The sequence below is a fragment of the Apodemus sylvaticus genome, chromosome 11, assembly GCF_947179515.1.
Source record: "Apodemus sylvaticus chromosome 11, mApoSyl1.1, whole genome shotgun sequence".
NCBI lineage: Eukaryota > Metazoa > Chordata > Mammalia > Rodentia > Muridae > Apodemus > Apodemus sylvaticus.
This window is the reverse complement of record NC_067482.1, coordinates 96,431,411-96,455,813: the sequence shown is the minus strand read 5'-3', so window position 1 is coordinate 96,455,813 and position 24,403 is coordinate 96,431,411. Positions and strand designations below refer to the sequence as shown.

Here is a 24,403-nt window from a genome sequence, read left to right as displayed (position 1 = left end):
GGTTTGTGAAGGTGGTCCTACCATCTGTTTAGCTCTAGTGGAGATCTTGTTAGAACCAGGAATTCTTTTCTTGTGTGTGGAGAAAAGAGGAGCAGAGTGATGAATGGATGGAAGATGAAGTAGAGGAGGAGGGATCCTGGTGTGTGGAGATGAGGGAGAGAGCAGGCATGTCCAGGCCAACATGTCGGGTCAGCTAAGTCAAAACATGAGAGGACACGGGAAGGGAAAGCAAGAAAGGAACTGCTGACCAAGAGAGGCAGGCGGGGCCAGGAGGAGAGGAAAATGGCTGAGGGTGGGAAAGGGAAGCCAGCCCCTGGGAGGAAGGGTTAGGAGAGGGCCCAGGGGGAAGTGCCAGGAGGAGCCGCTGTGCTGAGAGACCTAGCATTCCAGCCTTTTGATGAGAAGGAGCATCTTTCATAAAAGCAAGTTTGCCTCAGAGAAAAGGAGCTCTGCAAAAAGTAAACCAGTGTGATTCTCTAACTACTTCTGCGGGCTGAGTGGAACTGCCTCAGATTTCTCAGAGACCTAACAGGACTGACAGCTCAAAGCTGGCCCACACTCACTGCCAACTCCAGTGACTCACTGAGTCACAGTTAGGCTGAAGCCGGCAGCTCACTGGGTATTCTTTGTTGTCTCATAATTTGAACCATTGTATCGCAGTATGCTTTCTTGAGGAAGCTGAGGAGGAACATGGAAGAGTAAATTCTGTAGAGTGCTGTATCCTAATTTCTGTAGACATACCTACCCTCTACAAATGTCAAGGAGATGGTTACTGTCAGTGATGCCTATCTGTTTTAATGAAATTGATACTGATTCTGCTGAGAAATCAAGATCCTTGAGACTTCAAGGATCTAAAAATGTCTCTACAACTGGGTATGTGCACTGTAACAGGTGCTGCTAAGCAGTTTCTATTACTGACACCACCACCCAGCCCTGGCTTGCTGAACTTAACTTAGCTCTGTGGGACTGCTTAGTGGGCTCCCTTGGGGGGCATTCATGAACAGGGCACTTTTGTTATGTGCAGGTTGATTTATATGACAGAAATCTCTTCTTAGTTCCTAATAAATTAATAAGCTAAAACCTGCAATAAACCTTAGACAAAAATATCCTGACTTTTTGGGATCAAATAGTTGGTAGAGTCATCTAATTTTGAGATTTGGTGTGTGTGTGTGTGTGTGTGTGTGAGAGAGAGAGAGAGAGAGAGAGAGAGAGAGAGAGAGAGAGAGAGATCATGAAGCAAGTCAAAAGGCTGCACTGGAGGTGTCCAACAGCGCAGTAACCTCAAGTACTCTTGGCAGTTGCCCTCTGCTCATTGCTGTGTGAATTCCTTCTCCCTTGTCTTTTCTTAGTTCTCAGATTCTATACCTTATAAACAAATTCCTCAGTAGGGTCTTTACTCCTTTAAGAGTCAGATTGATTAAGACAGGTTCGTGTCACTGACTACCATATAAAGAGCTATGGTTCCTGGACATCTGTAGAGTTAGGGTGTCTCTGTATTAACGTAGGACACAAGGCTTCACTAGAGTCCCAGTGTTTATACTTTTTAAATCAATGTGCCACGTATCCAGTTTCCTTAAGGCTTTTTCCTCTTCTTTGGTTTGATCGCCTCCCCCACCCCTTATCCCTCTGTCCATCCTCCCTGTGTGAGCCTTTTCACCCAGGCTCCCACTTCACGAATTCTGCTGTCCTCTCCCTCAGTCTCTCATTTCTCTAGCTTTCACACTCACTCAGAAGGAATTTGTCTTAACATTTTGTTTGTTTTGCTTTTTGGTGTAGCCTAGACTGGTTGACCTTGCAGTCCTCCTGCCTGCTGAACTCTGGGATTATAGCCATGCATTACTGTAATCAGTATAGTTTTTTTTGGAAGTTTAATTACTGTAAGTATGTACAAAACTCTATCTCTAAATATTTTGCTTCACAAACATTATAGTATATGGATCAGAGATGATTTATTGTGAACATCCTTGATTTTGAAGGTTTCTTTTTTCCCTGGGAAAATTTTAAGTGAAATTGCTTTTTTTGTTGTTATTGTTGTTTTCTGATTATTTTTTATTGTTTATTTTTATTCACATTTCAAATGTTATCCCCATTCCCAGTTTTGCCTCCACAACCCCGTCCCCAAATTCCTGCCTCTGCAGCCTAGCATTCCCCTATCTGGGTCATCAAACCTCCACTGGACCTAGGGGCTCCTGTTCCAGTGATGTCAGATAAAGCCATCCTCTGCTACGTATCCAGCTGGAGCCATGGGTACCATCGCTGTACTCTTTGGTTGGTGGTTAAGTCCCTGGGAGCTCTGGGAGGTCTGATTGGTTGATATTGTTGTTCTTCATATGAGGCTGCAAACCCCTTCAGCTCTTGCCCTAACTTCCCCATTGGGGTCCCTGCACTCAGTCCAATGTTTGGCTGTGTACATCCACATCTGTATTGGTCAGGAATTGGCAAAGCCTCTCAGGAGAAAGCTATATCAGGCTCTTGTCAGCAAGCACTTCTTGACATCTGCAATAGTGTCTGGGTTTGGTATCTGTGTGTGGGATGGATCCCCAGGTGGGGCAGTCTCTGGATGGCTTTAGTCTCTACTCCACTCTTTGTCCCTGTAGTTCCTTTAGACAGGAGCAGTTCTGGGTTAAAATTTTTGGAGATGGGTGAGTGGCCCCATCCCTCAACTGGGAGGCCATGCCTAGCCTCTGGATATGGTCTCAACAGGTTCTCCCTCCCCTTTGTGGGGTATTTCAGCTAATGTCATCCCTGTGGGGTCCTGGCAGGCTCTTGCTTTCCTGGCATCTGGGACTTTCTCTTTGCAACCCCCAGTTCCCCATCCCCCATTGTGACTCACCTCTGTTCAATTTCCTGACCCTCTGTACATCTCCTCCATCTCCTCCCATACCTGATTCTTCCCCTCTTTTCCCTCCCCCTTCTCTTCCTCCCATGACCTTCCCACCCTCCATTTCCCTTGATTATTTTGTTTCCCCTTCTAAGTAGGACTGAGGCATCCACTCTTTGTTCTTCCTTCCTCTTGAGCTTCATGTGGTCCGTGAGTTGTATGGTGGGTATTCCATGCTCTCTGCCTAATATCTACTTATCAGTGAACACATACCACGTGTGTTCTTGTTTTAGGATGAAATGTTCTATAGATATCTGTTAAATCCATTTGGTCCATATCTTCTGTTAGTTTCACTGTGTTTCTGTTTAGTTTCTGTTTCTGTGATCTGTCTATTGATGAGAGTTGGGTGTTGAAGGCTCCCACTATTATTTTGTGAGGTGCAGTATGTGATTTGAGCTTTAATAAAGTTTCTTTTATGAATGTGGATGCCCTTGCATTTGGAGTAAGGATGTTCAGAATTGAGAGTTCTTGTTCATAGATTTTTTTCCTTTGATGAATATGAAGGGTCCTTCCTTATCTTTTTGATAACTTTTGGTTGAAAGTCAATCTTATTGGACATTATAATGGCTACTCCAGCTTGTTTCTTGGGACCATTTGCTTGGAAAATTGTTTTTAAGCCCTTTACTCTGAGGTAGTTTCTATTTTTGACACTGAGGTGTGTTTCCTGTATGACGCAAAATGCTAGGTCCTATTTACATATCTAGTCTCTTATTCTATGTCTTTTTACTGGGGAATTGAGTTCATTGATGTTAAGAGATATTAACATCCTATTAATTTTTTCTGCTTTCTGTTATTTTTGTTTGTGAGGCTATCTTCTTTTGGGTTTGTTGAAAGATTACTTTCTTGCTTTTTCTAGGGTGTAGTTTCCCTCCTTATGTTGGTGTTTTCCATCTATTATCCTTTGTAGGGCTAGATTTGTGAGAAGATATTGTGTAAATTTGGTTTTATCATGGAATATCTTGGTTTCTCCATCTATGGTGATTGAGAGTTTTGCTGGGTATAGTAGTCTTGGCTGGCATTTGTGTTCTCTTAGAGTCTGTATGAGATCTGCCTAGGATCTTCTAGCTTTCATCGTTTCAGGTGAGATAGTCTTGTGTAATTCTGATAGGTCTGTCTTTGTATGTTACTTGACCTTTTTCCTTTATTGCTTTTAATATTCTTTCTTTGTTTAGTGCATTTGGTTTTTGGATTATTATGTGACAGGAGGAATTTCTGTTCTGGTCCAGTCTATTTGGAGTTCTGTAGGCCATGATGTATATTCATGGGCATCTTTCTTTAAGTTAGGGAAGTTTTCTTCTCTAATTTTGTTGAAGATATTTACTGGCCCTTTAAGTTGGGAGTCTTTACCCTCTTCTATACTATTATCCTTAGGTTTGGTCTTCTCATTGTATCCTAGATTTCCTGGATGTTTTAGGTTAGGAGCTTTTTGCATTTTGCATTTTCTTTGATTGTTGTTTCAATGTTTTCTATGGTATTTTCTGCACCTGAGATTCTCTCTTCTATCTCTTCTATTTTGTTGGTGATGTTTGCATCTATGACTCCTTATCTCTTTCCTAGGTTTTCTATCTCCAGTGTTGTCTTCCTTTGTGATTTCTTTACTGTTTCTAGTACCATTTTTTAAAGGTACCTAACTTATTTATACATTGAATTTTTGTTTTGTTGTTATGCTTCCAAGTTTAACATAAATATTTGAAAACATACATAAAATTATTGATTGTAATTGTTTTTCTTTTGAACATTATATTTGTGTTTGCTCAGGTGTGTGTGTGTTGATGTCCTTTGAGGTCAGAAGAAGAGAATATTGGAAATCCTGAAAATTGAGTTACAGGCAGTTGTGAGTCACTTGGTATGGGTGTTGAGAACCAAATATATGTCCTTTGGAAGAGCAGGACGTGCTTCTAACCAATTGTTGAGCCATCTCTCCAGTTCTGTTATATGAAATTTTTCACTGTTCCTTACATCTAGTTATTTACATCTTCTTACATCAGAATATTAAGTATTAAAAAATATACTCCAATATTTGTTGTACTGAAGTGTAACTATTCTGTAGTGTGGTTCTATTGTGTTTCAGAATTTAGATAAAATGAAGTAATATCGATGTAAACTGAGGGAGAGAAGAAGGTGGTCAGTGACAGGCCCCTGGAGGTTTCCATGTGCTCAACTGTGAATCTGTGGTCGGTAGATTATCGTGTATATACACATACACATAATGTTCCACGGTTTAAATTTTAAGGTGAAATTGGGAAACAAGCCTGTCTCCCCGTGTGTGGGGAAATTGCTTTTATGTATGCCGTGCTTTAAAAAACATCTCCAGAGCATTAGTTAAGTAAGATTATTTCTGAGGGCATCAGTCTGACCTAACATGGATGTAACAACTAGATTTTCAGCTAAGTTCTTGGTGCGAGAAGTGAAAGTAACTGCAAGGAAGGTTCTTGCTTTTACAAAGTAGATGGGAAATAATTAGCTTTTTAACCTAAATGTAATGTGTCCAAGAAACTAGCCTAACATAATAATGGACTTCTGGAAGTCACTGCACCACAGAAGCACTCTCTTATTCGCCAGTTGATTTCACAGCTAGCTCAGAGAGGATTATAAAATACCCTGTTATATAAGAGGACAAAAAAGTTCCATCTTTGTCATCTTGTCTTATTTTTTCAATGGTGTGACACTTAAATTGGGACTTTTTATTCTTCTTCGTTGTAGTTGTTGTTGTTGTTGTTGTTGGTGGTGGTGGTGGTGGTGGTGGTGTGTGTGTGTGTTTGCAGCAATTAAGAGTATTCATCTACAGTTGGCAGTTAAGAACTAAAGTACAGACAAATATTTTGTAAAAAGATCTCTGAACAAGAATTAATGTGATGTGTTTGTCTGTCAAACAGAGAGATGTTGGTCTACAAGGTCTAGATCACAAGAGGTTTTTTTCTTTCCTAGTCAAAACTGACCTCCCATGAGTACACCTTAGCAGATAACAGACAGGTACCAGCTGATGTCCACAGAGTAGCCACTGGCTGGCTAACATGGTTTAGTCTTACATTGTGGTGGAACTAAAGAGGCTGTTTGAGAGCTTATTATATGAAAGCAAAAATAACAAAAATGTCACAAATGTACTGTGATCTTTTTTAAAGCTGTCGTTCTTGCTCTAGGATGTAAGAGTTCTTACTCTGCTTTGAACAGCAGCAGAAACATAGGTCTTTCTCATAATGTCATTGTTTCTGTGCTTAAAGGGCAAATTCAAAACTAGGGCACTCTGTTCACAGACCTAGGGTGCTAGAGAGGAGGAGAGAGGGTTTCCCCAGCTCTAGCCTTCACACTCCTTCCTTGTCAGGGCATTTCTTAGAATGATGATGTATGAAAATTTCCCAATGCAAGTTTTTATAAAATGACACCGTACAGTTACATCTTTGAGGAAGGAAAGGAAGGAACTACGCTTGTGCATACCTATCGTGACTAACAGCCTGTGCCGCCTGCCTCTGAAGGTCATCTTACAACAAAACATGACAAAACAAGAGTATGCTGCTTTTGCCTCCTGTGGTAGGAGAAATAATGTATAGTTAATATATATTATTGAAGTCGAGTATAATGCTTGATGAAGTTTGTGTGTCTTATTTGATATTTTAATTAAAATTGGAAACATTTTCTTAAGGTAATTCAAGATTTAGATATTCATACTAGTCAGACCAGTGTTGTGCACTGTGGTTCCACTGTAGCTAAGTGTGCTGCTGCTCTGCACAAGGGAAACTGCCCGTGTGGACTTGGAACTTTACATTTGAGAGGCCAAAACTTTTTAAGGAAACATGGAAGTAACCTTGAAATTGATTTGCTTTAACTTATAAAGCTATTCAGTCGACATCTCTAATTTTATATTTTCTTTCAGATTCAACCCTATGAAAAGATAAAGGCCCGCGGCCTGCCTGACAACGTGTCTTCTGTGCTGAACAAGTTGGTGGTAGTGAAGCTCAATGGCGGCCTGGGCACCAGCATGGGCTGCAAAGGCCCTAAGAGTCTGATCGGTGTGCGGAACGAGAACACCTTCTTGGATCTGACTGTTCAGCAAATTGAAGTGAGTAGTGTTTACCTTTCGCATAAGATACTAAAGTAGCTGTAATTTTTAGTTTTATTGTTTGTGCTAGTCAACAGGATTGCAATTTTGTTTCTTTATTAGTGGGTGGGGTTGGGAAACTGTAAGGGTCTTAGGATGTAAAAGCTTGATTTTAAATAGCATCTGAAGTTGCTGAAAGCTCTGGATCTGTTCAGACTCTGCCTTGATCTGCTCTCTGTAACTACGTTTTTTTACTGGCAGCCTTCATGACATTGGAGTTTTCTGGCTTGATCCCCTTTGGGAAGCTGCTTCATCCCCTGACTGGTTGGATGTAGTGGATGCTAAGAACTATTCTTGCCTTCTTTTTGTGACAAAGTTATTAGATCTCATGGGACAGAGGACCTGCCTTTTGCATGTCTTCTTCCCTTGCCTAATGTGGTGCTGGCATCTCCAGTCACGACAGCAGCAGTGGCAGCTCACACACAGCCAGCAGTTACTGTGTACCAGGTTTTCTAAGTGCCTTCCCCAAATGACTCATTTGTCCCTCTCAGCAGTTCACAAGCACTGTTATCCACATTTTATGGGTGAGGGTGGGCTCTAGGCTTAAGGCTTCTGGCCAGTTAATAAAGTAGAATCAAATTTAAACCTGAGAGTCAGGTTTCTGAGAACCTTCCCTTACTGTGCTGCTCTAGCTCTTTTGAGAGACTGAGAAGATTAATGTGCAACTAAGGAGTTTGAAATTCATCCTGAGAACAGGAAACCATAGCTTTGTACTTTGAATTCTCATCTCCATAGAGCTTGAAGACAAGAGCAAATGAATAACCAGCACTTGTCTACCTTCAGGCCATAGAGTACAGTTGAATACACACTCAGCTCCAGTAGGATTGTCCTGGGCAACCAAATCTGGGCCTCAGCTAAGTTAGCCATGATGCCAGCTCTAGTTCAAAGGGTCATGGTTTATTGTATGAGTGCGTGATGAATTGCTTAGCTACACATCCAGCTCATGCCCGGCACTTACTTATATAAAGCGTATGTATATATATGAATATATAAATCCAGAGAGCACTAGAGGTCAGGTTTTAAACATTTTGTGATTAACCATTAAAGAGAGTTTTACATTTTAAGTCAGAGAATGTGAGTCTGGATGATCTGATGTCATTCTCCTCTTTAGCATTTGAACAAAACCTATAATACAGATGTTCCTCTCGTTTTAATGAATTCTTTTAACACGGATGAAGATACCAAAAAAATACTCCAGAAGTACAATCATTGTCGTGTGAAAATCTACACCTTCAATCAAAGCAGGTACCACAAGTAAAAACCATTAGCTGGTGGGATTGTGGCTCCTCGGGGCTCTCTTTATTGGTGCAAACACAGTGCCTCATTGTAGCCCAAGGTCAAGTCATGCAAGAACTGATGTCTTTAGTGCTAAATACAGGTTGATAAATAGGTGATGGTTGTAAACTTTGGTTCTGTAGTTTCTAATTCCTCAGAGAATCTGCTTGAGATCTTATACTGAGTCCCAAATATTTCAGGACAGTTTATAAAGCCTTGGCATGTTAAGGTCTCTAGTTGGTAGATGACTTCCTGCAGACCACAGGACTGAAAACCTTTCCTGTGGGAGGAATGGTCTTTACCCTAAGTAGATCTGTGGAAATGAAGTAGGTTTTGGAGAAAAGCAGCTACTCTGAGGGTGAAGTAGAGTGAGTAGAAAGGAATTCGGATGACTTGGAGCACAGGCTTTCTTTTTAGGGGTAGACAGCAGCCTACAGAAACTTTTTGGAAATGGTTGGAAATGGTATGTCTAAAGTTGGATCATTAGTTTGTTAGTATTTTAAAATTTGTTGCCCCCACCCCTCTCTCTAACATCATAATGTTTGTTGCCTGACTCCTGGAAGGTGTCTGTGCATGTATGAGCTCATCCTGCTTCCCTTTCCCATCTGTCAGCTCCTACCCATGTGTAGACACTGCATACCAAATGAGGGAAGCGGCCAAATGCATCTGTCTCCTCAGGGAGATTCTCAGGACGAGACATACCGAGTCTTTCCTCTTTGAGAGAGTTGTAAAAAAAATCTTAAAAATATGAAGTGTATTCTCTTCTGCATGGCCACAGGAAACTTCTCTTGAATGACTATTTAAAAGACATTTTTTTTTATATAATAATGACAGTCTTTGAAATAGAGGGATGTTTTATTTAATATTTAATCTCTATGGACATTCTCTGAAATAGAGGCATATTTTATTTAATATTTTAAAAATACTTTGTTTTGTTTTTAGTTATGTGTATCCATTTATTCCCTAGAGTAGGTATGTGCACATAGCCCAAGGAAGCTAGGAGAGGGTGTCAAATGCCCCGAAACTGGGTTTACAGGAGCTTGTGATACAGGTACTGGACTCTGAACGTGCTCCTAACCACTGAACCATCTCTCCAGCCCATATTTGATTTTAGTGTATTGTTTTACTTGAAGGATTATGGTATGCTACAGAACCAGTGTAATAACATTCTTGTTTTGTTTTTAAAGGTATCCGAGGATTAATAAGGAATCCCTGCTTCCAATAGCAAAGGATGTGTCTTATTCAGGGGAAAATACTGAAGCTTGGTACCCTCCAGGGCATGGAGATATCTATGCCAGTTTCTACAATTCTGGCCTGCTCGACACCTTTATAGAAGAAGGCAAAGAGTATATTTTTGTGTCTAACATAGATAATCTGGGTGCCACAGTAGATCTTTATATTCTTAATCATCTAATGAACCCACCCAATGGGAAGCGCTGTGAATTTGTCATGGAAGTCACAAATAAAACACGAGCAGATGTAAAGGTAAACACAGAAGATTGGGGCTCACGTCTTCACATCTGGCAAACTACGTAGCTAAAATCCTTTCTCTAGTTTATAAGTTTCTATTTTATGTATAACATATTATTTATCTAACATTTTAAGAGAGTGTGATATTATTCTGTGGGTTGAGTTTTAAGACAGTAGTGTATATCATAAATCCAGAATTAATAATAGTATAAATCTATACTAGTAGTTTAAATTAGAAACAGTTTTCTTGTGTTTTTATGGAACAAATCTGAAATATGTGGAAACACAAAACCAGCTTGCTCACCAAGTACCGGTAGTACTCTTCTGGTTTGGCATTTTCTTTTTGTGTGTGTGTGTGTGTGTGTGTGTGTGTGTGTATGTGTGGTTTTTTGGTTTTTTCGAGACAGGGTTTCTCTGTGTAGCCCTGGCTGTCCTGGAACTCACTCTGGAGGCCAGGCTGTCCTCGAACTCAGAAATCCATCCGCTTGCCTCTGCCTATCAGAGTGCTGGGATTACAGGCGTGCGCTACCACTGCCTGGCTTGGTTTGGCATTTAAGTATTTTATTATGTTATTCCTTTAATGAAAATATTGTTCCACCAAATGTGTATATGTTTTATATCTATACTTTGACACCTTACTATCTTTGTAGTTGTGCAAAAATAATGCAGTTGTTTTAGTACAAATTGTAAATTGAACATGGCATATTTGGTGGTTATATTTGGCCTTTGATACAGTGGCATACGAGACTTTACTGTGTACCTGTTGACGATGCACACCAAAACAATTCCCTGCTCTGAATTTTGTGCCACACCTTCCCACACTGGTGTGGCCGTGGCTATAAGAGCTTTTCCAGCCTCAGCCTGCTTCTCATCCCCTCATTTGTCTCCCTTCTCCCTCATCTTAGACCTCATCTGCGTAGGACTGAGTTGTGTATGATGGACAGTGGTTTGGGACTAAGAGGAGTGTTAGCAGACCTTAGGAAGAGGAGGAGAACTCGGATATACTCCAGGGCTTTTATTATGGACAGGACCATGAGAGTTTATAATAAAGTAACAATCTGAATCATGAGTATGTTACTTTGTATATTAGATTACATAGTCAGTGTCTTCTATGACAGCCTCTGTAAGTCATAATCAGTGTGGTACTGCTGACTGCAAACTGACTTCCTGCTTTCCTAGGGTGGGACACTCACTCAGTATGAAGGCAAGCTGAGATTGGTGGAAATCGCTCAAGTGCCCAAAGCACATGTTGATGAATTCAAGTCTGTGTCAAAGTTTAAAATATTTAACACAAACAACCTGTGGATTTCTCTTGGAGCAGTTAAAAGACTGCAGGAACAGAATGCCATCGACATGGAGATCATTGTGAATCCTAAGGTGCGTGGCAGCCACCGTCCAGTGGGCGCCTGGGGCTTGGCTGTCTGTCAGTCACACCTTTGTCTAGATAGGCTCTTCAGAGTTTGACTCTTGTCCTCCAGAGTCTGCATTCACCCCAGTGATGTGCTTCTGAAATCCGACCCTAGGCTGAAAAGGACCACCTTTAGCAGTTTAGTTACTGCTTTATTCTTAAATGCCATTCATCTGAAGGCACCTGGCATAAGTTTTTCCAACCCTTGGCTCTTTAGTGAAAAATGGACATGTTTCTAACTCAAGAAAACTTAAAAAACAAAACAACCACAAACAAAACAACCACATACATAAAGCAATATAAGTCCTTGATTAATCTCAGTTCTTAGGATTCTATGAGACCACTTTCCAAGTCTAGTATCCCACACACACAGAGCAAAGCTCTGAGTTAACAGGTACGTACAACCTGTGCTCACTGGGTGGCCTGTGTCTGTAGTTCCAGCAGTTGGAAAGCAAGGTGCGGTAGTTCGCGGCTGTCCTCAGTGCGGTGAGCCTGAGGCAGGCGGGTTTTAATACTTGAGGCTGCTGCATCTCAGGCCCCAAACCATTCCTCCCTGACTTCCTTCTTCCTTCTTTTCCACAGACGTTGGATGGAGGCCTGAATGTTATTCAGTTAGAAACTGCAGTGGGAGCTGCAATTAAAAGTTTTGAGAATTCGTTAGGCATTAATGTTCCGAGGAGTCGCTTTCTGCCTGTGAAGACCACATCAGATCTCTTACTTGTGATGTCAAACCTCTATAGCCTTAAGGCAGGATCTTTGACCATGAGTGAAAAGCGTGAATTTCCTACTGTACCCTTGGTTAAATTAGGCAGTTCCTTTACCAAGGTAGGTAATTGGGAAGATACTTGGGCAATTATTTTTCACTACTGGCTTTGTATTGATCTATCTGTGGTGTGGTTTGAGGGAACTGACTGTAGTCTCTGCAGTTGGTCTGCAGAGTAGGGAAAGATGCTTTAATTTGTTATCTTCTCTCTTCTGAGACTGTTTTCACTAGTCAGCAAAAGTTAATTCTGCATTAATATTTATTGTGCTTCTGCCATCTCCTAGGCAGTTTCTAGATAAGGAAATTTAGCAGCAAACTGAAATCCCTGGCTTTATAAAATAAACATTCCAGAAGGAAAAGCTAAGAAGCTTTCATCAGATACATAGTATGTCAAGTAGTGAAAGCTACAGAGAAACAGCGAGGACAGAGCTGGAGATGTGTGGTGGAGGAGTGGCCCCATGGGCCGGCCGGCCGCGAGGCTCAGGAAGAAGCTGGGCTGCTGTGTGTCAGCGCAGGAAGCTCAGCAAGGTAGGGTGGTCTGCAGACTTAGAAAGCCCACACTGACGCAGCCGGGAGGTCTAGTCTAGTCCTGGCTGTGCAGTGCCATTTTGTCTGTAGCACAGATGAAGAATTGAGTAGAAAACTTTGATTATGCAGGTCCTGAAAGATGAAAAAGAAGTTTGTCAAAAGCTGCTGCTGCTTCAAGCTAGAGGGAACGGGTTTAAGGGGGCCAGGAGAATCGGAGCTGGAGGTGGAAAAAACCGAGAAAGTATGTCATGGTCACAAGATACACATTTTGAGGAGTTCTGTTTCAGTGTAGTTGCCAGCAACTACAAGTGAACTGGAGACCTGGAAGAGAATTCTGGGGATAAACGGGGAGGCAACAAAAGAGAAATGAGTCAGGACGACATTAGCCAATGTGAGTTTATGCATGCAGTGGACATGCCATACCCAGAAGACAGCATTTCACAGCACTGAAGCCCTTCTGTCCACCCACTCCTCTATGGTGTTCCTGGATCCCTGCGATTGGGATTGATGCAGATGTTCTAAAAACACAGCAGTCACTTGTTCTTTGCATGGTGACCAGTTGTGAATCTCCGCATTAACTGCTGACCACGGAAAAGATAGTATCTGGTCAGGGTTGAGGGCAGCAGTAATCTATGGGTATAGAAGGCATTTTAATAACATATTCTTTCAGCGGTACAACAGTTCTACGTTCCCTCCTAGGGCCTATGGGCTTCTGACCAGATTTATGGTGCAGAGCATGAACTCCTTTCTATGGAACAGGCCTCAAATCCAATCTGAAAACATGTGTTACCCCCAAAACTATCATGCCAGTGTAGTACCAGTGGGTACATCTTCTGACTGGTTTGTGTTGTGGCATATAGAGTTTGCCATTGGGCAAGATCATTGATAGCTTTTCTTCCCCAGTGGCCTACATTGCACCTTCTGGCATTTTCTGTGAAAGCTATCCAGCAAAGAGGAAGTTTTCTGATCAGTTCATAAAACTAAATGTGTTATCTTCTGCAATAGGATTGTACCATTTAGTTCTGTTGGGCAACCGGGAACAATAACAATAGCAATGACCTTTGTTCTTTTGGTGGACTGCCCTGCCAAGGAACTTAAAGAGTTTCCACTCCTAGGCATTGAGAGATTTCATTTATTAACCAGTATATTCCGGGGGAAAACATTGACCATTTATGCGGGTATACTGATAACAGTAATGGGTTTCAAAGTGTTTTCATTTATCCTTAGTTTCCGTTGATTCACTCCACTCACCCTTCCTCTTTCCTGTCCCCTTTTCTGCTTCCCGTTCCTGCTGAGACCGTGAAAAGCTCTAGTATTCCTCACCAGCTTTCCTACCAATTTGTGTTCTATCCCCTGGCTCCTTGAGGCCTCTTTTCTCTGCCCCTCCTCCATGGGTCCTTCTAGTTTCATGGGCTCCATAGACACTCCAGGTGAAATAGATAAATCTAAAAATTCAAAACTGGGCACATATAAGAAACATATATTTTGTCTGAGCTTGGATTCCCACAGTGCTTGTTTTCCAATTCCATCCATTTTTCTTGTACTTTTACTAGTTTTTAATTAAAGTTTGTTTTGTGAAACAGTGACGCTTGTTTTGTAGGTCCATATCCTTAAAATACCTTTGCCATCCTTTGACTCTAAAGTCGTGTCTGCTTTTTGTGGTGATGTGTGATGTTTGATTTTATAGTGTAATCTGTTCTTTGGATGTTTGTTTCTTGGGGGTAGAGAATAGATAGCTCCTACTTTTTGACTCAGTCTATTAACCTGTGTTTTTAATTAAAATTCTAATTTGCTATGAAATTATAAATTACAAAGTAATTAATATTGAAAATTGTGTATTTATCCTTGCCATTTGTTACAGTGTTTTAATATTTTTTCCCTCTTACTTAGTATTACTCTAGTGCAGTTTCTTTCCTGTGAACTGACTTTGGGTGGATTCCTTCATGCGTTGCCTACAGAGCTGACTTTTAGTAGCCATACATTTCTTCAGGTTTTTTTTTTTTTTAATCAAGGGAGGTTTTGTCTTTTCTTCAGTTATGACATAATTTGTTGTCCATAGTATTTTTATTTGACAGTTACTATTTTTCAGAACTTGAAAGCATTTTTCAAGCCATTCTAGCTAAAGTTTAACAACTTGTTATCGAAGGCCTGCCTTCGATGTGACTTGGTGCTTCTTTCTTGCTACTGTCAACATACTTTCTTCTGTGTGCCTAGTATTTAATCATGACAAGGGGAGGTCACTCTGTTACTTTTCCAATTGAAGTACTTGGAATGTTCAAGTGGGACTTGTTTGTGGTAATGCCAAGTGTGTAGTTGAAAAGTAATTCTTCAGTGTAGGAGTGCCTGCCGTAAGCTCTACATTATTTCCCAAGTAGGGTCCTGACTGGGAGAGCCACAGTTGTTAGCCCCACTGTGCGGTTGTCACACTAGCCAGTTTTGACAGAATAATGAGCGTACTCTATCATAGCTTGAAGGCATGGCAGCACAATCTGGAAGCCCAGAGCTCACCTCACTCACAAGCAGAATGTGAACTAGAAGTAGGGAAGGCTTTAGGCTCCAGGATCTTATCCCTGTGACCGACTCCTTTCATCAAGACTAGTCCCCCCTAAACAGTGACATCAGCCCAGGGAAGTATTCAAACACTGGAGCATACAGGGGACATTTCTCATTTAAATCACCACAGTATGGTTGACTTTGAAAAGAAGAAGAGGAGGGTAAAATAGCTAGGAAGGAAAAGTTGAGCTACTGTTAGGGTGCACAGATTGTAGAGATATTTAAAGCTATGAAAGGCTCGAATTACAAGAGGTGGTCAGCAAGGATGAGAGGAGAAAGCACAGAATAGGGGAAGTCTATGAGATATGGCTGAAGAGTACAGTAAATACTGCCTTGTGGTAATCTAGATGGAGAAATGGAAAATAGTAACTCTGAAACGGAACTGAGTAATGCACGAACAGAAGCAAAGCAACCATGAGGCATGTCTGCAAGAGTAGAGCTTGAAACCGGAGGTGTGGGAGACTCCTGTGTGTACTCACTTGAAAGGGAAGTCCTCGGATGTGGATCCCTCAGGCGCTAGTGGTCTGGTGTGCCACCGTCTAAAATACTTTCTATGCTTCTACTTGAAGGTTCAAGATTATCTAAGAAGGTTTGAAAGCATACCCGATATGCTGGAACTGGACCACCTCACTGTTTCAGGAGACGTGACATTTGGAAAAAATGTTTCATTAAAGGTATTATGAAAGTTCTGTTTATTACGGCTTTATCAAATAGGCTTTACTTTCTTATCCTAGGTTTACCTTCATTAAGGAGTAATTCTTAGTGTGAACAGATAATTGGGTCATCTGTATAGTATTTAGTGCTACTGTATCCAGACACATAACCTAGTAAAACACAACCATAACCAAAACAGGGACTTTGTGGAGTATAACCCTCCAGTGAGGCAGGAGATCCAAGGTAGTGGTAAATGGGGCAGTTTTCAGACTAGAACCCTACCAGCAGCATTGTGATCATTAGCTCACTAAATATGACTGCAAGTAGAGAAAACTTCATTTATACTGGTCTGTTCCTGTTGAGAAATATGGAGGGTAAATAACTATTAAAGCTCCCAACTGAAGGTACACTTTGCCTTTTCCTAATTACATCATCTTATAAAAATGGCTATGTTCATATTTCAAGTGTTCTTTTACATTAAGGCCATTTGCTTAAATGGAGACCGTAAAAGATTATACATGAATATAACATTGTGTTTACTGCGTATAACATTGTGTTTACTGCTTAATCTAAAATCTAAGACATAGAATTGTGTTCTTTAAAAAGGGAATGGGCCAAGGAGCTAGAAAGAGAGCCCACATAAACACGGTGGTAACATGGTATATCATTTGTCACACCTGCACCTTCTGAAGAAGCAGATGGAGCGTGCTAGCCAATCTGCCGCCTGTTGAGCTCATTGCTTAGTGAGCTCCAGCAAAGTCGGAGAAAGATTCCCTCTCAGGAAAAGTGTGTGCGTGCCACATGAACAACATTTGAGGTTGTCCTCTGGTCCCCATACACATGTGCAGGTGCACTAACACACACAGCGAAACCAACCCTGTATGTAATGGAAGCTAGCAGCCTTGGCCATTTGTGATGTCGCCTGTCTGCTTCCTACCTCCACTGTCACCTCTTAGGAGACACGAGTCTAGAAACACCAGGGTGTGACAGCAGGACCTATCATCTCCCTTGAGGTTACTGGCCATTCATGTTTAATTTACTTATATTCAGAGCAACTGTACTGTAAAAGGATTTGGACATGAGCTTCATTTTAAGATAAGTTGCATGTTTCAGCTGTGATTTTTTTTTAAGTACAATCTCGATTTTTTTTCTTCACTCAGGGAACAGTTATCATTATTGCAAATCATGGTGACAGAATTGACATCCCTCCAGGAGCTGTGTTAGAGAACAAGATTGTATCTGGAAACCTTCGGATCCTGGATCACTGAAATAAGCACCGCCAGACATACTTTCTACTAATTATGGGCTAAAGAGTTTCTTATAATAAAATGTCCTCTAAGATTATAAACTAAGCAGGTACTTTACTACGTTGTACTCTGCAGTGTTGATTTTTAAAGTAGTTTTCTGCAATGAGCTTTAGTCAAGGAAAGCATAGATGAGACAATCCTTTCCTTCTTTGATGAAAAGCCTAGAAATTAGTTCCTCTTAAAGTGCAATACTATTTAATCTCAGAATTGGGCCAGCTCTATAGATCTTCAAAAGAAGGTTCAGTGTCTGTCCCTTTGAATTGCCTTTGATTTCAAAAATAAAAAAAATCTACGTGTTTACTTTTGCTGTCTAGAGCTCACTCTGTGAAATGCAGAAAACAGTCAAGTCCTCTTGCTCCAGTGTAAACAGAAAGGTTCTTGCAGTTTTACCACTAGCCAGTCCAGTTCGTTTGATTTTCATTTCTAAGACTATTAAACACGCCATTATTGACACTGGAACTAGGCTTGAAGGCAATTAGTGTTCATCTGGCACTAGAGCTGGGATACCTGCCAGGCTTTCTTCACACACGTCATGGAAGCGCTTCCCCAGGTGAAGGAGGGGTGAGCAGGTGCAGGCAGGCACATCTTTTACATCCTTGTTTCCTGGAACAGTGTGTCTTGTTGGAGGGGATATCATGTCCGTAGAAGTTCCCTTTCATTAAACCTTCAGTTTTGAACACTTTGTGTCACTCAGAAATGCGATACCTTTGGAATCAGGTCTACTGCTAGATGTGTGCCTTTCTAGTCAAGAAATATTTCCAGTTTTTCAATATTTGTTTTGAGAAGGCTGTGTGTTTAAAGTATACTGTACCATTGAAAAAAGTTTCTTTTTAAGCCAGATGACTTTTTTACATCTTTATTTTTGACAGTTTAAGAACCAATGACATACCTCTGCAATGATAAAAAAAATTCCTCTTGAGAAAACAAAACAAAAAAGCCCCACAGGATTATTTCATTGTCCATTATCACCACGCGATTAGGCACTCTGACAGCTGAGGCAAGGCTCTTGGTGTGAGACACAGGCACTTTCATTTGCAGAGTGCTGCCGAGTCTGGTTTTGAAGGTAGGCATTATAAAAGTCTTCAGATAGCTTACTTATCACCTTGTATTTCCGGCGCCAACACAGCAGCCTATACTTTTAAAACTTCTGCTTGTCCCTGGTCTTTGCTTATATACAAATCAAAAGTAACTCAAAAGCAAGAATCCTATTAAAATGATAATTCATAAGTAAGCATATTATATCAACATGTCTCTTGCCTCTGCTAGAAATGAAAAAGCAAAGAAAAACCAGAATGCTACCCCAAACCCTTCATAGGTCCTTTAATAAATACAGCTATTAAACCATAGCTTTGTGGATACCGCTTCTGAAAAGTATTTAAATTAGTAATTGCATTAGTAAATGCAAATATTCTTTATTCTTTATAATCAGTCTTCCATCTATTTAGCAGTTTGAGGCTTTGCCCAGTGACATAACAGTGGTAGTGGAAAAGTTAAATATGCAACACACAAAACCTGAAAGTTGACATTGGTCACCAAAACAAAAACTGAATTCCTAAATCCAAGCAATCAAAAGATGTTTATTTTTTATAAAGATCTGTAAAAAAATAATTTTTCAAACAGCTTTACTTTCATAGAGAAAACTTTCTACAGAGGTTGACTAAGATTTTAATATTTTCAATTGTACCATCATTAAATAAGGTGGGACACCATATGAATTTCATTGCACTGGAAGAAATGCAGAGCATTTTTTAATATAAAGTATACAGAGCATTCTAGGCAACTACAGCTGTGTTACAGCTATGTGTGTTCTTTTGGATTTGGTCCAAAGAAACCTGAGTCTGTTTCCAGAGAGAATGAAAAATGTTCTAGACACCTGATCACTTACTCCTTACTCAAGGATGCACAAGAATGGCATTCTCTGTAGATCCCACTGAATCCAGTTCCCAACACTGATCCTTCTTTTCCCTTCCCCCGCCTCAGTTCACTTTGGGTCCCAGGTTCAGTTCCTAGCACACCAGGCATCCAGATTTTCTTCAGAAACACATCCCGTGGTCAGATGAACGACCTGGGTCTCCAGTTTGTCATCACCTCTTCTGTTCCCAGATCTCAGCCATGTTTAGATCCAGATCTTTAAGGCCTTTTAAGGCTTGAAGATTTCCAGTGTAAAAAGCTACATCTGCTGTGACCAACCTAAACAGTAGGGAGGAGAGAGGTAAAGGAGCAACACTCAGTTTTTTAGCCTAGCTGCTAGAATATCTTTAGATTCACAATTGCTAGGGATGAAAATGTTGACTCTTGTCTTAGCAAATTCTCAGTATCAAAAGTCCATTTTATACTGATTTGATAATGTTTTAAAAAGGAACCAATGCCTTTTAGAGTCAGTTTCAGGATAGATTCTGCCTGATAAAATCAGATTTGTTTCTAAAGAGCATGAACTAAAAGAAATTAACAAATTAAACTGAAACAATTCCAGTTGGTTGTCACTAAAACATGTACTTGTGGTTGGCTACAGCAGAGAAGCTCCAAGAAAGCTCTGTCTCCTGACAGTAATGGAGACCTGGCCTTTAGGAAAGTACTACTGAGTGTCCAACTTGATACTACGGGCTGGGCTGGAGTAGGACTCAAATTACTTGCTTAGCATGAATAAGGCTGTGGGTTCCATCTTCAGCAACACACGCTCCAGCACACACACACACAATGGTCCAATTAGCGAAGCCTTTCACTCCGTGTGCCAGCTTGTCAGATTTATACCTACATCTGAAAGGACATTTCCTTTAGCCCCTGACCTGACTAAGCAGGAACTGCTTAGCCTGTGCCTACAGAGGCTGAAGTGTGACTCCGTTCTGAGGATTTGCTGATCCTACTTTATTCACATCCCCCCACCCCCAATCCAGGTTTGTTTTGGTATTCAGAAAAATTTGGAAAACAAATTGTTAGGACATTAAACACAGGGCCAGAGTGTGTAATACACCGGGGAGGTAGATGACAAGGAATGAATTCTTGGCCTTAGAATACTAGACAATCTATCACTGAGGTATTTATTCAACCTACATGGAAGAGAGAAAAAAAACAACAAAAAAACTAACATCAGCAGGGCAATGATTTTCTTCACCCGAGGAACACCAAACCACCTTTACACAAAAAATTGTTATAGTATTGAGTGATGTGGATAATGTAATTTAATTCATTTGGGGGAAAAAATCCTGTATTTTCTAAACAGACAAAATAAAATGATGCCTGGCTTTCAAGGTTTCCGTACCTTGCCAATGTAGAACAGGACTGCTGTGAGTGAACCCGTGTGTGTGAGACACTTAGCTTTCAGCAGTGACTCACTCGGGCTGGGAGAACAGGTCACACTCCTCCCTACTGAAAAAAGCCCCTCTGACTGGTCCTCCAGGGGCCTAACAAGGAAAGTAACACTTCCCAGACCACTGAGAGTCCTACTTACTCCAGCCTTTAATTTTGAGCAGTGATTTAAATGAACTGCTAAGTAAACAATGTCTCTAAAACTAGTCACAATCCACATTTGAAAGAAACTTATGACCTAAGATAAAGGTCATAATTTCTTGATCTATATAATGCCTGGCAAGAAAACTTCACAGCAAGAGAATGCATCATAAGCAATATTTAGCTAGCAACATGATTTCATTTAGAATATCCAATTTTCTAGTCATTCCTTGAAATAAATACATTAACTTAAAATAAGGTAAATCAAGACTAAGCAAACCTCTAAGCTTTCAACTGTTCCATTTGGTTGGATGGATGAGTTCAATCACAAGCCAAACTATTATCTCCCTACGGAATACCAAAGCAGACCTTATTCTGACCCTTTCATTACTGCTTCGAAACTGGCTCTGAATCAAGATGACATTAGGCACCTGATTTCTAAAAGAGAAGTGATAGATTTCTCTTGCTTTTAGTTTAGCTTTGACAACAGACACCTATAACCGATATGTTGTTACTCGGGTGGTTTTCAGGCACTAGAGAGCTGGCTCAGCAGTTCTGAGCACTTGTTTCTGCAGAGGTCGGGGGTTAGTTCCTAGCACTAACCTAGCAGCTCACAACTGTGACTCCAGTTCAGAGGCTCCAACTCTCCCTCCCCCTCATCTCTGATGTCCAAGGGCACAAGGCATGTGCATGGTACAGAAGCAGATATTCAGGTAAAATAGCCAGGCACATTTAAAAACAATGAGTATATGGCACACCAGGGAAATCATACTGACGTTTAACAAGTGATTGGTGCTTTTTACGTTTTGTCACACACACTCACACACACACACACACACACACCACAATGCTAGAGACGGAAGCCTGGGCCCCACAGATGCACGGCAAGCACTCTGCCACCCAACAGCACCCAGCCTTGGTGGCTTGTCTTCAAGTCTCTATGAGAAACGGCTTTGTTGTTTTTTGTTTTGTTTTGAAAACATCATCTTTATCACACACCTTTAGTCCTAGCACTTGGAAGGAGAGGCAGGAGGATCTCTTGAGTTCAAAGCCAGCCTGGTATATATATCTCAAGAGCCAGTCCCTGTCTAAAACTCAAACAGTCCCCCCTACACACACACACAAATAGCTAAGAAGATTCAGGGATAGATAGGTTAAGTGGATTGTTTAAAATTAGATAAAAGCTAGTAAGTGGCCAAGCTAGAACTTAACCCAAACTTTATGAAACAGGATTCCTACAGTTTTTAAATACAATACTATTTCAACAATAGATTATTTCTCAGAGCCCCACAAAATGAGGCATATTTTACCCTAACTTTGTAAATGAGGCCATTTCTCTAGTTCAGGGACCCCAGAGTAGAGCTTCGAGTTCTGTCATGACACCACAGCACTGCTGGGCATCTAGACAGAAACTACCAGCCCACGTTGTCTCAAGGAGCTGAGCATTGGCAAACCTTACTAGCACATAGAAATAGTGGAACGATACAGAGACATGCCCACAAGAAAACATCATGGTTTTCTTCTTTCTTCCTAAGTATGGTAACAGCAGAAAAACAACGTGAAGAATAACAAGAAATCAAGCAACTGAGTTACAGAACATATGGGGAGAAATTAGGAATCAGTCATTTTGAAAACATCAGGAATCATTCATACCCATTTTGAGGTCCTCCGTCATTTATTACATTTAAGTGAGATAACTGTTTTTTCAAGTGGAGTTTGTAACTTGCATTAATTCTTAAAAATAACATCTGAAAAAAAAAAGAGTAAGTTACTTAAAGTTTTCCTGTAATAGAAGCTATTACCAATGGATTATCATTGGTATCCATCAGCAATGCCCCGAAAAACATTCTTTTAAATCTTTGTTTTGCCATCTACTTTTATGACGTTCCTCTCACGTACTGAGCTGTTTTTAGAGCTCTATGGGTTTCCCCGCAGTTGGACAAAAGCTCTTTCCCTGCTCAGCAGTATTTCTTTCAGCAATAAGATCCCCTTTGTATCTACTGGGAGAACTTGTGAGGGCTATGGAGTCAAACCTAGGGTAAGACAAGACGCAGTTGTAGAAAGTAGGGTGGGGAACAAGCCCCGAGAGAGGTAAAGCTACCTTTACACTTTATAGACAACCTAAAATTCTATGCTTAAACTACGGAAATGATCTGGCATACTCCACTCCCAAGGGAGCATGTATGCACTGCGTCTGTCTAGGCAGGAAGCGTGCACGCCTGTACTGTATGTAGCTGCAGGCCCGTCTCAGCAGATGAATGCTCCCTGATGTGACTCTTGGGCAAATTCAGGTCAAAAAGTCAGAGATGAGGGAATCTTACTTGTTGGCTGAGAAGGCACGTATCCATCTCCTCAGAACTGACACACCCCCCTAAGGGAGGAGAAAGGCTTCCGGGGCTTCCCTGCTCAGGGGGCTCAGAGTCACGCTCACATCCCTCTATAGGTACAGAGGCAGTAACAACTGCTCACAGAGTTCCAGAGCTCCTTGCAGGCTTCAAAGGTTGCCAGGGAGCTCCAGGCATACAACTGCTTTTGAGTCACCTATGCTCCTGTCAGTAACCCTAATAAACTCCCTGGACCACCGGGGAGACCTGGATGAAACTGCTCCCCTGGCCTGCTCCCGGGGGAATGGATGGTGCTTAACAGTGAGGGTTACAGAAAACCTAGAAATGCATGAAGAATGGTCATTCAAAGGGTACAACAGGAGACGCAAGAACATGGTCACTAAGAACTGCACCTTCTCCAATACCATCTACATGCATACACAAACCACAGAAAGTAAGTTCTGGATAGCAAAATCCCCATGGGAGTTAAGCTCACTGTTGAACGCTAGCTCTACTAATACTGCATCTGCTACAACTGGGCTTTAATGACAGCACCTAGTTTAAGGGAATTGCTTTGAGGTTTCACAGCGAGAAGCAAGGGCACAGTGGCATAGAGGTCCAGGAGGAAGGTACACACCTCTCATTCCTGCCTCATCCCTTAGGAGAGGTGAGAGGGGTCCCCAGTCTTTTTACTGCAGACCATTCATATTCATGCAGTAAGTGTTAGTGATTTCCTTATGTAGTGCTAGTTTCTTCCACATCTGATCTGTACTACGACATCAATTATAACACCATGCAATTCACTGATAAGTGCCAGCTCTCATTTTCACATGAACAATGTGAAGAGTGATGCGACTGAAAGTAGGGACCTCTAACAATGGACAGCTAGATCTGTTTTAGAATGTGCTGTTGTTACTTAAAGTTCTCACCTGACAGAATAAAAGATATTTTGAAATTAAAACATTTTATCCATGCCTCACTGATTAATCAACAAACTAAAAAATTATAGCCATCATCACGAGCTAACCTTAATTGGATCAAAAGCATGTACAAACTCCTGTACTGTAATGGGTGCAAAATGTTAAATCAGAAAGATGGCTTTCAGAGTTACCACTTACCTGTGTCTGTTCTTCGGGAAGAAGATCAAATATAGCTTCATGCATTTTTGTCATCTGCTTACAAATATTCCTGAAACACGGGGAAGGGACGGGAGCTTTCACCTCATACTGGCAAGGGGATACAAAGAGAGTTGTTTAGTGTTCTGGACGCTCTGAGATGTGTCTTCTGTGCCTCAGTACACCTGGGATAGGGTCAGGTCTTCAGCTAAGGTCTGCACTACCATAAAAACCTTGAGAAGCTCTTGTTTGTATCTTCCTCTACTTTATGGGAAGTAAAAGAGTTCAGTAGCTGAGATCACAGACCGCTTCCAACCTTAAACTGGATTTAAACTGAAGCTGTTTTATTAATTCCTATCTATTTCATATAAACAGGATCATATATGTGACTTCTGTGGCCGGCTTCTTTCACTTGATGCTCTCCTGACTCATTCTTGCTATGACATCCAGCTGGACTCATCCCTTTTACAGCTGAGTATGTTACACAATGAGTTTGTTTCCTTCACCACTGTCGGCTGATGGAAATCTGTGTGAGCAGCATCTGGGTAAGGGTGTTGGTGTGGGTATTACTTTTGCTCACTT

General features: G+C 41.1%; 2 protein-coding genes across 5 annotated transcripts in view; one reads left to right on the top strand and one right to left on the bottom strand.

Annotated features, from left to right (window-relative positions):
- The window catches only part of Ugp2 (UDP-glucose pyrophosphorylase 2), a 49,247-nt gene extending 32,012 nt beyond the window's left edge, over positions 1–17,235 (top strand). For both annotated transcript variants that reach the window (XM_052199510.1, XM_052199509.1), the window contains exons 4-10: positions 6,753–6,938; positions 8,089–8,222; positions 9,440–9,737; positions 10,902–11,099; positions 11,713–11,955; positions 15,544–15,648; positions 16,789–17,235. In XM_052199510.1, the coding sequence (XP_052055470.1) occupies positions 6,753–6,938; positions 8,089–8,222; positions 9,440–9,737; positions 10,902–11,099; positions 11,713–11,955; positions 15,544–15,648; positions 16,789–16,896 (1,272 nt within the window). In that variant the 3' untranslated portion in view covers positions 16,897–17,235. The remainder of the gene's footprint in view (positions 1–6,752; positions 6,939–8,088; positions 8,223–9,439; positions 9,738–10,901; positions 11,100–11,712; positions 11,956–15,543; positions 15,649–16,788) is intronic.
- Positions 17,236–17,775: 540 nt separating this feature from the next.
- Vps54 (VPS54 subunit of GARP complex) overlaps positions 17,776–24,403 on the bottom strand; it is an 85,052-nt gene continuing 78,424 nt past the window's right edge. For all 3 annotated transcript variants that reach the window (XM_052199506.1, XM_052199507.1, XM_052199508.1), the window contains 3 exons: positions 23,825–23,932; positions 22,036–22,130; positions 17,776–19,125 (listed from right to left, as the gene is read on the bottom strand). In XM_052199506.1, the coding sequence (XP_052055466.1) occupies positions 19,020–19,125; positions 22,036–22,130; positions 23,825–23,932 (309 nt within the window). In that variant the 3' untranslated portion in view covers positions 17,776–19,019. The remainder of the gene's footprint in view (positions 19,126–22,035; positions 22,131–23,824; positions 23,933–24,403) is intronic.